A 14,545-nucleotide genomic window follows, 5' to 3' on the forward strand; every position below is an offset into this window, starting at 1 on the left:
CACCTATACCAGTAGACCACTCTCAACCCATGTTGGGATTGATCCCATAACCTCTTGTGTGGGGACAGACACCTATACCAGAAGACCACTCTCACCCTGGTTGGGATTGAGACTATAACCTCTTGTGTGGGGACAGACACCTATACCAGAAGACCACTCTCACCCTGGTTGGGATTGAGACTATAACCTCTTGTGTGGGTGGCAGACACCTATACCAGTAGACCACTCTCAACACATGTTGGGATTGATCCCATAACCTCTTGTGTGGGGACAGACACCTATACCAGAAGACCACTCTCACCCTGGTTGGGATTGAGACTATAACCTCTTGTGTGGGGACAGACACCTATACCAGAAGACCACTCTCACCCTGGTTGGGATTGAGACTATAACCTCTTGTGTGGGTGGCAGACACCTATACCAGAAGACCACTCTCACCCTGGTTGGGATTGAGACTATAACCTCTTGTGTGAGTGGCAGACACCTATACCAGAAGACCACTCTCACCCTGGTTGGGATTGAGACTATAACCTCTTGTGTGAGTGGCAGACACCTATACCAGAAGACCACTCTCACCCTGGTTGGGATTGAGACTATAACCTCTTGTGTGAGTGGCAGACACCTATACCAGTAGACCACTCTCAACCCATGTTGGGATTGATCCCATAACCTCTTGTTTGGGGACAGACACCTATACCAGAAGACCACTCTCACCCTGGTTGGGATTGAGACTATAACCTCTTGTGTGAGTGGCAGACACCTATACCAGGAGACCACTCTCACCCTGGTTGGGATTGAGACTATAACCTCTTGTGTGAGTGGCAGACACCTATACCAGAAGACCACTCTCACCCTGGTTGGGATTGAGACTATAACCTCTTGTGTGAGTGGCAGACACCTATACCAGAAGACCACTCTCACCCTGGTTGGGATTGAGACTATAACCTCTTGTGTGAGTGGCAGACACCTATACCAGAAGACCACTCTCACCCTGGTTGGGATTGAGACTATAACCTCTTGTGTGAGAGGCAGACACCTATACCAGTAGACCACTCTCACCCTGGTTGGGATTGAGACTATAACCTATTGTGTGAGTGGCAGACACCTATACCAGGAGACCACTCTCACCCTGGTTGGGATTGAGACTATAACCTCTTGTGTGAGTGGCAGACACCTATACCAGAAGACCACTCTCACCCTGGTTGGGATTGAGACTATAACCTCTTGTGTGAGTGGCAGACACCTATACCAGAAGACCACTCTCACCCTGGTTGGGATTGAGACTATAACCTCTTGTGTGAGTGGCAGACACCTATACCAGTGGACCACTCTAATGCCTTTCTGGTTAATATGTATATATGTAGAAGGTGTATAGAAAACAATATAGAAATGTTCCACATTTTTTATCAAGATTTTAAGCAGATAATCAATCACAACAAATGAAAAATAATAACATACTTATGAGGTGAATAATTAATAAAAACAAAAGAACAAAGTGGTTTTAAAATTATCGGCATGATGTACATGTGAAAACAATGAAGGTAAACTATGTATAAGAATGTTTCTGAAATATAATATACCTAAAATTGAATGATTTAAAAAAGCAATTTACTGGTTAAAACATTAAAATGATATTGCAATTGAGTATAAAGTCCTTTTCACAAGCATGGAAAAAGATGAAGCCATTTTCAGAGATGCCTGAGAGGATGGTTTGAGCAGAAAGTTTGTATCTAAGCAGGGAATGACAATCCTCGAGTAATTAACCATAACCTTTTGCTTACATTTACAAAGCAGGAACCACATAGTGTACATGAATAACTTTTGATACATTCATCGGTCTTCCACCATGTAGCTTTATGTTTAAAAACTTCTATCAGTCAGGACATTAGGTATTTTCCCTTACCGCGATCTTAGCATACAATCATGTATGCATACGTACAAACGAATCAAGAAACTGTGCATTCAAAGACATCTAGAAGAGAATTAAAAATGTAAAACCGTCATATAATTTATATTGTTTAGGAATATCACTTTGATTCAGAGTTACATTTTCATTTTTTTTTTGTGTTTATGTTTTACTAACTGTCCCAAGGCGGTACCTAACAATCCTTGATAAACACACCTAGTTTTAATAAAGTATAAATGCACTGTGTTCTTTGTGGAGTTTTGTGCTGTTGTTCCATGTTTCTTGCCTATAAACGTGGTTTATGTTGACACTTTCCCATCCTCAGCTTGTTTCTGTAGTTTTTCATATAAATATTTTTGCCTAAAGATGTAAGTTTGTTTTTTTAAATTACCAGTTTCTTAACTTATCCAAATTTATGCCATCCAACCCTAACTGTTTTATTGACATATGACATATGGTTTTCATGTGCTGTTTGTTCTTCTTTTGGATAGGTCTTTAAGGTAGTTACTTATTTTGAAAGGATCTTTTCTCCAGACTAAATGGCATTGTTTTCAAGTGTGACAATGATGTTCAGACATAATTTTACTTAAAATATAAAAAATCCGACCTACCTACAAGAACCTTACTATTCTAGGGCAGTGAAATAATAATAATAATAAAATGTTGCCCGACATATTAAATAACAAAGGACAGGAGCTTTATCATGCACAGTAACTTTTTCTGGAAAGTGTTATAACAGTTGAGGTAGCTATGGTTTCATTCTGAGCAGAATTTACCAAACTTAACAAATACAATATTACAAAGCAGGAATAGTTCAAGGTTACACAAACTTATTATAAATGAAAAGCTCAGCTTGGTGAATCAACACAAGTTTAAATCCCATCTATCCAATCATGTATTCATATTGAGAGCATAAAGCTGCATTCTCACAGATTGAACATTTTGACAAGTTTTTAATTTTTTTCTTGGAACGAGCCAATTTATTCGAAAATGTATGGACACCAATGATATAAGACCGCTGAAAAAAATTCAGATCATAGATTTTCTAATTTAATTAAAAAAATGATGTTCTATACACAAAACATTAAGTTTCGAACATAAATATGAAAATCTGCGATCTAATCTTTTGTCAGCAGTCCTATACCACTAGTTTGCAGATATTTACCAAAAATTAGTTCATTCCAAGACAAAAAATAAAAAAAAGTTTTAAAAACAGTAAATGGGAGAGTGTAGCTTTAATGCAAGGCAGTTGTAACACCAAATAAATTTACAAGATGTTTGTCTTGTGCTGAGCTCTTGTCCTGTAAGGTCTAACCAAAGTTTGTGTTTACGGGGTGGTAACTTAAACCTCTTTTAATTAATGAAGGTTTTAACAGTTTTCCAAACATTTTGCTAATTTTACAATACGAGTACATGTAGTTTAATCATATTTTACTGTATATGCATATTGTAACTATAATATTGTATTGATATACAAGCTTTCTTTACCAGGGGAAGAGAACATTCCTGTTGAATTATGGCTTTCAACTAAGTACATTTGTAAAACTGTTTACATATCATAAAACAGATGTTTTAATTTGTCATCAGATAGACAAAATTGTATTTATAGAATCTATACAAAGAATAACATTTATGTGAATATTCAACATAAATCATTAATAATTTTAATTCCCTCCATAACAACAATACAGGGAACAAAAAAATGTTTGTTTCCAGTTTCCAGCCCTCCCCTATCTTTTTCTATGAACACTTATTTTGTTATTGCCATTTGACCATTTTGTTCTACTTGTTATAATTCCTCCTTGGGTTTTGGTTAATTTTCTTGGTACATCTTCACGGTAGTTACTGAATTCCGAAAGACACCTTAATTTATTGTATTTTATGGAGCGCTATAGTTTACATTAACCTGGACCAAACGGCAACGTTTTGACGCGTAACAATGATGTTTAGACAAGCTCACCTTTTGTACTAACATTTATCAAAACAATTCAATATCTAACATGGAAAGGTGATACAGGAATTAAGCTTAATATTATTAACACCTTAAACTGTCTGATATCTGCAGTTATTTTCTTCTTTTTTTCTACTGAATTATAATAATGTACCATGTTTTGTAATGATACTGTTGTCCAAAAAAATCTGTCAAACCTCGACTATAATTTGGAGGCAGTAAAATCGGAAACAAACACATTTTTTTTGCCTGCTCTTAGCCCTTTAACTGTACAACACGAAATAACAACAAATCAGCAACAAATAATGACATGATGTACAGCTAATGTCCAAATGTATATAAGAAATGTAAAATCAATTAATGAAAGAATATCAGCAATGAGTGAATATATTACCTCCAATGAATGAAGCTTTCGGCTGGAATTTTATAATGAAAAATAACCTGAGTTAACATAATTATGTACAGTCTATCCCTGTGTTTGAAGTCTGTTATAAATCTCATAATATCATCTGAGCTGGGCCACAAATTCCCATTCATTTCAGCTGAGCTGAGGTACAGTTTTGCCTATCATTTCAGCTGAGCTGGGCAACAGTTCCCACTATCATTTCAGCTGAGCTGGGACACAGTTTCGCCCATCATTGCAGCTGAGCTGGGCAACAGTTCCCACCATCCATCACTTTGGCTGAGCTGGCCCACAGTTTCCCAATCATTTCAGCTGTGCTATGCCACAGTTTCCCCATCATTTCAGCTGTTCTATACCACAGTTTCCCCCATCATCTCAGCTGAGCTGGGCCACAGTTTCCCCCATCATCTCAGCTGAGCTGGGCAACAGTTCCCACTATCATTTCAGCTGAGCTGGGCCACACTTTCCCCAAATTTCACATCCATACAACTTATGCTGGTACATGTATTAGCAGGATATCATCCAAACATGGCATTTGGTTTCAGATTCACATTTACACTGTCTTAAAGACAAAATGATTGTGAAGTCTTGATATTCAGCAAAACATTGTACATAATCCTTAGTGGGTATAACAGCAGCACTGTTCCACAGTTTATCAAAAAAAGTTTTTCTTCAGTCTTAATGGTTAAATCTCACTTGGTGTATGGTTATGTTGCAACTTCATTGCAATACCAACCCTTATTCTTATAAAATATCCATTAACACACTCGTGCATTAAAATGAATTTCACAAGGGTATGAAATTTTACCGCACATCTGCTACACATAAACTTTGTTAAAGGCTATTTATATTGCAGCTCAAAATGCCTTCCATTCAAAAAATACTTCAGATAATTCTTTTCCCAAATAAGATTTGTGTACCCAAGTACCAGCAGAAAATTTACACCAAATATATAGCGTTTACATCTCTTGTTGATGTCTTCTACATCATATCACTGGCCGTTTGAAATGAAAATATATTCACAATGTTGTCAGCGGCCAAAACTAGTTACGGTATGCACACGTTTTCTGTTCTGTCCAACATTTCTATTATCAAGGGAGGTAATTCCCCTGGCATTTCAAGACGTAAATGCAATACTCTCTCCGCTCCTGAAAAAAACGAATATTTTTTTTATAAAATTATGAATATGCTAATTTTCCTTGATCCAAGATCATTTTACTTAATATGAACAAGTTATATTCATCCTGTTTAACTTTTTGTGTAATGAATACACTAATTATGCTGGCTTTGTCGGATACACCCAACCCAATACTACGCTATGCTGCTTTGTTTTGGGCGATTTTGCTAAGAAAATCTTGTGATCATGTTAATTAATGAGGAATTCATTGGTTCCACATGGTACCAGATCCTTTCCCGTTAGAGAATATTCTGGCGAAAGCCGGAAATGATCTGGATCGGCCTTTATTTTACAATGATTTTAGACAGCAGCGAAGACCACTCAGCCACGGTGGCTACTGACACAACAGGGTATTTGAAGAATATTTAATTGTAACATATAACATGCAAATTTATTGGAAAAGTGCCTCATGCATATTCATTAAACAAGATTTTGTCAGTCAATTGTCCCATGGTATTTTAATGAAATTTAATGGAATTAAGTGCCGTGGTTGCAGACGATGTTAGGCTAGATGAGCTTTAAGATAGTTTTACTTAATATTAACAATTATTATTAGCCCTGTTAAACTTTTCATTTATAAAATTATGAATATAACCATTATGCTGGATGCACTTCAACATATTTTACTTAATATGTACAAGTAATATAAGCCTTTGGGCTGTATTCATATGGCATCTTTAAGTGAACATTTTAAACTGCTTTTTTCTTAGTTAAATTGAGAGAGATCTAAAATGTTTTTTTTATGAAAAAAAAGTAAGAAAAGAGTCTAATGAAGGCATATGAAAAAATTAAAATTAAAACTAGAGATTGCTTTTTTGAAAAAGCGCATGTCTCCCCCATTGTGTGGTCGTAGGTGAGAAATAATCAATGATGGACATGAAATTTGTACTTCCTCCCTACCAAGTTTGGTGAACCTAGGTCAAACCATTCTCAAGATATTGAGCGGAAATGTTTTTTACATTGGGGGTCGCTGCGACCTTGACCTTTGACCTAGTGACCCCAAAAACAATAGGGATCTTCTACACCTCATGACCAACCTCCCTACCAAGTTTGGTGAACCTAGGTCAAACTGTTCTCAAGATTTTGAGCAGAAATGTTTTTTATATTAGGGGTCGCCGCGACCTTGACCTTTGACCTAGTGACCCCAAAAACAATAGGGATCCTCTACACCTCACGACCAACCTCCCTACCAAGTTTGGTGAACCTAGGTCAAACCGTTCTCAAGATTTTGAGCAGAAATGTTTTTTATATTGGGGGTCGCCGCGACCTTGACCTTTGACCTAGTGACCCCAAAAACAATAGGGATCCTCTACACCTCACGACCAACCTCCCTACCAAGTTTGGTGATCCTAGGTCATGCGGTTTTCCAGTTATCGATCGGAAACGAAGTGTGACGTACGGACGGACTGACGGACTGACGGACTACCGGACTGACGGACAGGGCAAAAACAATATGTCTCCCCCAGAGAGGGGGAGACATAATTATTAAGAAAATTGGTTTTAAATGGTCAGTATAATAAATATACATGAATTTCAATTGGTCTTTTTAACTAAATAAAGTTTGTATTAAGTCTTTAACAAACACCTGGTCACACACCTTTCACACTTATGCTACGGAGATCGGTGATTTTCATCAGCATTTTCGCGTAAATTTGTGGTGTTTCTTTCCGCCGAGACTTCACATAATGTTTTAAGGCTTCTAGAATCGGTTCCTGCATGCCCTCAACTTTTTCTGGAGATTCCAGCCCAGAGCGATCTGAAATGTTTAAAAAAAACATCTTTAGGCATTATGTTAAAAATTTATAAATAATACAGGGCACTAAGTATGTTAAAGTGTAAGGTCATATTCATGTTTATTGTAATTTATTTTAGTGTGTTATTGTAAAGACAGCTGTATGCTTATATAAATCACTCTCTAGTCCATATACTGCTGAAATAAATCACTCTCTAGTTTGAATACCATTGAAATCGCTCTCTAGTCTGTATACTGCTGATATAAATCACCCTCTAGTCTGTATACAGCTGATATCAATCACTCTCTAGTCTGTATACTGCTGATATATATCACTCTCTAGTCTGTATACAGCTGATATCAATCACTCTCTAGTCTGTATACTGCTGATATATATCACTCTCTGGTCTGTATGCCTCTTATATACATCACTCTCTAGTCTGTATACTACTGATATAATTATACCACTCTCTAGTCTCTATACCTTTGGTATATATACTGTGAAATCATTAATGTTCGTGGGGCATTAATGTTCGTGGTTTTCGCGGGTTGGGTGATCCACGAATTCAAGATCCCACGAAATATAAACCCTTTATTCACTTTTTCAATTGCCTTGTTACGTACATACTCTAGTATATTCTTTACAGAGGTCGCAGTATACAGTGTTAACACCTGTCTCACTGTATAACTTACGATCATTGTTCTGTTAATATATCATAACTGCCTTTAACAAATAATGAACCAAATCAGTTAAATGTGTTTTATGCAGCAAATGACAGTTATAAGCACGTATTTAAACGTGTGCTGTTAATGAATATCTCCAAGTTTACAAGATGTGCGTGATGAGTGTCTGTACTCGATTTTTTTATTTAATGAAATATTTAATCGATTACTAGTACATTGAAGGTTAATAAGCACCGAACGTGACGCACCTTTTCGGTGTTTTCACAGTTTGCAAAATTCTTAATTGGCATTCAATGGCTTCCCCTATCTGTATTTATGATCAGGGTACATCTTCTTTTATTACCTTTATTCCCAATTAAATCGATAAGTGACATGGGTATATGCACTAATTGGCATGTCGTCCACATTAGCGAGCGTCATAAACCGAGTGAGGTAGAAGACAGAAATCACGGGCCAGTGCGTGGATATTATGCAGACGATCTAGGACGATCGCATCTTCGATTTTTTTTTTCAAAAATGAAAATCCACGAATTCAAGTACCCACGAAATTGTTTTTTTCTGCAAACCACGAAATTTCATGCCCACGAACATTAATGATTTCACAGTATCACTCTCTAGTCTGTATACCACTGATATAATTATATCACTCTCTTGTCTGTAGTCTGTATACAGCTGCTAAAAATCACTCTAGTCTGAATACCACAGAAATCATTCTCAAGTATGTATACAGCTGATATAAATCACTCTAGTCTGAATACCACAGAAATCATTCTCAAGTATGTATACAGCTGATATAAATCACTCTAGTCTGAATACCACAGAAACCATTCTCAAGTATGTATACAGCTGCTAAAAATCACTCTAGTCTGAATACCACAGAAATCATTCTCAAGTATGTATACAGCTGCTAAAAATCACTCTAGTCTGAATACCACAGAAATCATTCTCAAGTATGTATACAGCTGATATAAATCACTCTCTTGACCATATACTGCTGATATAAATCACTGTCTAGCAGGGCCTCTAAAAACCGACAATCTGCTGGTCTGGACCCATTTTGACCTTGCTGGACCAATTTTAAAAACAGAAAATGGCTAAAAAAAATTGCTTTTTTGGGGGGAGGTCCAAAATGGCGAAATCAGTAAAATATGTAGAAATTGTAATAAACAAAGAGTTTATCTCACGCATCCCCATGGTATTTATTGACTTCACACTGTTTTTATTACATCAAAGAGATGTCCTGTAAAATCCATTCCTGATCCCAATATCAGGAAACCAATCAAGCCATTTCTCAATCTCCAGCTGAACACATTTATCCACATTACAGCTTGACATGAAAACAGTATAACATTGGTAATTGTGAAACATTCCATACCATCGCATCATTCACAATCACCAATGTTTTACTGTTTTTAAAACCGCCAAGAGAATGTGAATTAAGTTCATAAAAATTACTGCATGATATTCTGAAGGACAATATTTAGAGCATAAAATGTATTTGATAAATAACTAAAAAAAGATATCATTGAACTCACTGATAATTTTTGCTCTAGAATTATTTTACCATTAAATATTTATCAAATATTTTTATCAACACAATCTATGAGGCATATCCTTTTAAAAAGAGTAAAACATATATAATTTTATATTATGTGGTAAGCTGGTAAAATGAGTTGGTTTTGCTAGTTTATTTTTGCTCGATATTTGGACAAGGTCACAAACACCTTTTTATCTTATACCTTTATCCACCCAAACAGATGTCTTAAATAAGAGTGGTCTAGTTATACACATGTCTGCCTCTCACCCAAGCGGTTGAAGGTTTGATTCCCACAAGGGATAATTTCTCATGGCTCTCAAAAAGGACACAATACCGGTTAATGGCTAGGAAACTGACTCCATAGTGATTCATATCAGCTTCAGCTGTGCTCACAATACAACTAAACTAAATTAGTGTAAACCAAAATAAGACTTCAGAAACAGTGACCTTGACTTTTGACCTACTGACCTTAAAATCAATTGGGGTCATCAACTGACTATGACCAATGTGCATACTTAGTCTGAGAACTCTATAACAAGTATTTTTTAAGTAAACGAACGGAAACGAAAGTGTGATGCGAACAAGATGGACAACGACAATGTGTATGACACTGCCGGACAAAGAAATTGCAATATATCTGCCTTGCTTTGCCAGCAACACAAAAATAGAGGATTTTAAGACTGTACCTCCGCTTATCAGGCATATACTGCAGAGGGCCGCAAGCTCCATTTCATCTACATCCATATCACGCAGAGATCGCGCAAACCGGAATATCGTGTCCGTCAACGAACCAAACCCTGCCGATTCTAGTTGATCGCGTGTTACATTCAAGCCCCCGCTAAATAACATGGTGTCAGAGTCTTGGTCATAGCGGGAACTTAAACGTAAGATCTGAAATTGAAAAAAATATATCAATACACTAAGCTTCCAAAAAAAGCCAATTAATCTAAATTGCGGAAATTTATAATAGACGATATGATAATACACCGCCTGAATTTTTTTTGAGAAAAATGACTTAATTTAAAAAAAATGAATATCAAAATCTTTATAAAATCAGCCTAATATTCAGTGCAAAAAACTGTCAAAAACTGAATTTGATATATAGTAAATAAGCTTTAATTTTAAATATTTTTTGTGGAGAATTATTGCAAACAATCTACAGTAAAATTTGATAGATTAATATTCTCTTTTTTTCATATTTCTACGACAATAAATTTAGATTTCATTCTGCTTAAATTATTCAAGAATAAAAAATTGCAGACAAATACACAACGCAAACTAATATCCATTATAGCTTAAACGGATAAACTATTTGTTAAAAGCCTGCATGAATTAACCAATATTTTCTACCAAATTGCATACATGTGCATAACATTCATCAGATTTAATTTATGGAGCGTTATCATAAGCATCAGTGATAACTCCATTTTCTTCTTCATTCAACATGCAAGTACTCTAATATAAAATGCAAATTTATTCAAAACATCTTCACATCTGGGTTTTTTCCCAATACTTCCAACAGGAGGGATGAACGAAAATAGATTCCGTGTGCTTCATTATTTAATATCACTTAAAGCCTTTACACTTTCTCTGTTTCGTTAAAGATGCACTCTTACTCCTAAATAAGATTTACCACAATTAATAAAATTGTTTTAATTAACTAAAAAGGATGAATAAATATCGAAGAAACAATTTTTTTTTTAAGGATACCCTGCTTAATTTCAAAGAAACTGAAAGGTGCAGAAAACATGGTATTTCAACCTTATGAGATGATATTTGATCTTTTAGCAATCACCAATCATTTAATATTTGTGCATTTTCAGCTATTAAATACACAGTTACAATCTTGTTAATTAATTAATATTTTAAATAAACGCATTATTTCGTAAGTAGGTAAAAGTTTATCACTCAAAAATTATGTTTGTTATACATGTGTATGTATTGATTTTAAATATGAGTGTCACTTTAAGATAACTCACCATGATCTCCAGACACGCCGCCTTTAACATGGTGATTTGGTCGGTCGTACTGAGTGCGAGAAACCCAGGAATCTTCTTCGCAAATTCCACAATCTTGATAATCCCGCGAGACGACAGCTCCGTTATTTTTTCCCACAGCATTATACTTTCAGCAGTAAGTTCCTTTCTTTGATCCTGGAAAAGATGACAATACATAATGATTCATTTTATACTTTTATACAATTAATTCAAAGGCCATAAAAAAATGGTTTGGTTAGGGTTACATCCCTTTCAAAAACAGGTAGGCTTCTTATTTATTTATTTATTTATTAGGCTTTATATAAGAAAATCATTTTCATCATTCAAGAATGGATTTGAAAGTTAATATCCTTACAATTTGAAAAAAAACTTGATGAGGACCACTATATGATGACAGACATATTATCAAGGGGCCTCCGCCAAGAAGATATTCAAAGATTTCCCTATATAAGAATGTAAGATACTTGTAATCCCCAGGGGTATAATTTGAACAAACTTGGTAGAGGACCACTAGACAAAGTAACACATTAAATATCTAAACTCCAGGCCTTATGGCTATTGTCAAGAAGATTCTTTAAGTTTTTCCTTTTGGTTGCCGTGGCAACCAGAGTTCTGCATGGAATTCATTTTTTTGAGCAATTTTAAAAGGGCACCATCCAAGGAATATCCCTGTGTAGTTTCATCAAACTTGTCCTGGCCATTAGGGAGGAGATGATGATTTGTTCATAACAAGACACTAGACAAAGACAAATCACAATAGCTCATCTTTAGCACTGTAAGTTTGGGTGAGCTAAAAACAAACCTTTTTATCGGAGTCGGTAATACTAGGCTCCGTCCGGGGTCCACGTTTATCTCTACAGGTCTCAGACAGTCCAACCAGTTTGATGCTGTTAAGGTTTAGGGGGGACAATGGGACGATGTCTTCCTTCGAGTATGTTGCTCTGTGGGCCTCCACGATATCCTGTAATGTATGACAAATAATTCATTTTATTTTTATATGATTTCACATTGAAGATCATTCTTTGTGAGTGGGTCACAGAGCACCAACAGTTATATCTCGTGAAAGGCTTCGCTTAGAGTCAAATATTTACTTCTTAAATATTTTACTTTCATTTATCACAATCAATAATTTATTAATGTTGACATGACACAAATGGGAGCCTCGCTCCACCTGGTCACTTGTCCGAGGGTATTTGGCAGAGGTGGTCAAAGTAATCTATTGTAATATAAAACCCTGTTCTATATTTTTTTATGAAATAATGATCCCTTTATTTGTCAATTGAATTGTTGAATAACAACAAGCGTCCTATTAACCATTATCAGTCCACATCACCGTGGAAACAGTGCTCAACCAGCATTGTGTTAGTTAGGAACAACATAACCAGTCCACATCTCCGTGGAAACAGTGCTCAACCAGCATTGTGTTAGTGTGGAACAACATAACCAGTCCACATCTCCGTGGAAACAGTGCTCAACCAGCATTGTGTTAGTGAGGAACAACATAACTAGTCCACATCTCCGTGGAAACAGTGCTCAACCAGCATTGTGTTAGTGAGGACCAGTCCACATCACAGTGAAAACAATGCTCAACCAGCATTGTGATAGTTACAACCACACTATAACCAGTCCACATCACCGTGGAAACATGGTGCTCTAACCTGGAGTAACGAGAGCTCCTCGTCTGTGATTGATTGTTCCTCAGGTGATGGAGACTGGTCGTCAACTTTCGCCTGCTTTTTCTTCTTGTTTCGATCATTTCTAACCGCTGAAATGCAAAAAAACACAATATCATTGTCAATGTTGCTGGTATAAAAAAGATTGTAGATGATAAAAGATAAATTATCACCATAATTGTAATTGCTTGCAGGCTTCTGCAATTATCAATTAGCATAAATGCATGCCAATGATATTATCCATCTTCAAAGAACCGCAAATATAAAAAAACACTCTTGGATTTTTTTATAGGATTTAGCTAGACATTCATCAGCATAAATAAACCATTAAACTAGAGGTATGATTGATGCCTATCTGACACACACTAATGGATTCACTGGTCAAAAAAATTGAAAGCCAGACATTGAGGACAAGTACAACTATCTACATAATCTACTGTTCTCAAGGTAGGGTAAAAATCAGTCAAATATTAGGAGGTGTTACACATACCGGGGTAGACTGACAGAACGTACATTTGAGGTATCCAACCCACAAATATGGGAATTTTTGATACCAGTTGACCCTGTATTATTTTCATATCATTTGAAAGGATTTTGTGTAATGAAAAAGAAAATGTAAAAATTTAATGATTACCAAATATATTTGCAAAATAGATTACAAAATAGGTCATATACATGTGTATACATATTACTTCAGAGTTCATTTTTAATAAAATCCAAATGCAGAAACTGTCATAACTTAATGTATATAATGCTTTTAGTCATTTATTTTACATATTTGAATAAGGAAGAAAATAACTTTCAAATCATACTGATATAATCAAGGGTCTCAAGGCATCAAAAATTAACAATAATGTGAATGGCGCTATCAGAGAACTGACTAATGTGGGTCAGATACCTTAAGAAGCATACACTTCAACAGTAAATGCTATAATCATGCAGACAACAGAGCAAAAGTAAAATTCTGAAAGGTCAGAGAAATGTTGTAGATTCACATTCCTGCCCACACTTGTCATATTCCCATTTTTTGTCTCAATGGCCTTTATATTAAGTGGTTGAAAATCAGGGAAGCTGCTCATAAAAGAACAAAAACATTTTCTGTGTCACCACGCTTTTTTAAGGTATCCACTGAACAAACATGCTTTTTTTCAAGAAATAACATTATAGATAAATATATCGCAGTTACTTTTGTTCTTGATTTCTACTGGAATTGGTTGGTAAATTACGTATTTTCTAATCTTTAAGAGCCAAAAGAGCCTTTGAAACAATACCAAAATAGCATGGGGTCACCAGGCCTAAAAAAATCACATTACTGTATGCCAGGTCTCAATTTCTCAAAATTCGTAATCATAACATCTTAAGAAGCTTATTTCAGTAAGTCAATTTTTTTATGTGATATTGATTTTGCTAAATAAAAATTAAATAATTGTGATATTCATCAAGATAACTTCCTTTTAAAGTACATAAACTCTTCCGAATGTAAAC

The 14,545-nt window shown here is 35.6% G+C and overlaps 1 protein-coding gene across 1 annotated transcript in view; it reads right to left on the minus strand.

Annotated features, from left to right (window-relative positions):
* Positions 1-1,387: 1,387 nt before the first annotated feature.
* Positions 1,388-14,545, minus strand: part of LOC128240370 (retinoic acid receptor alpha-A-like) — a 52,910-nt gene continuing 39,752 nt past the window's right edge. Inside the window, exons 7-12 of the mRNA XM_052956998.1 lie at positions 13,046-13,152; positions 12,190-12,348; positions 11,370-11,543; positions 10,077-10,281; positions 7,035-7,193; positions 1,388-5,408 (exon numbers count right to left, since the gene is read on the minus strand). Of these exons, the coding sequence (XP_052812958.1) occupies positions 5,308-5,408; positions 7,035-7,193; positions 10,077-10,281; positions 11,370-11,543; positions 12,190-12,348; positions 13,046-13,152 (905 nt within the window). The 3' untranslated portion in view covers positions 1,388-5,307. The remainder of the gene's footprint in view (positions 5,409-7,034; positions 7,194-10,076; positions 10,282-11,369; positions 11,544-12,189; positions 12,349-13,045; positions 13,153-14,545) is intronic.

This window comes from Mya arenaria, chromosome 7 (genome assembly GCF_026914265.1).
Source record: "Mya arenaria isolate MELC-2E11 chromosome 7, ASM2691426v1".
Classification (NCBI taxonomy): Eukaryota; Metazoa; Mollusca; class Bivalvia; order Myida; family Myidae; genus Mya; species Mya arenaria.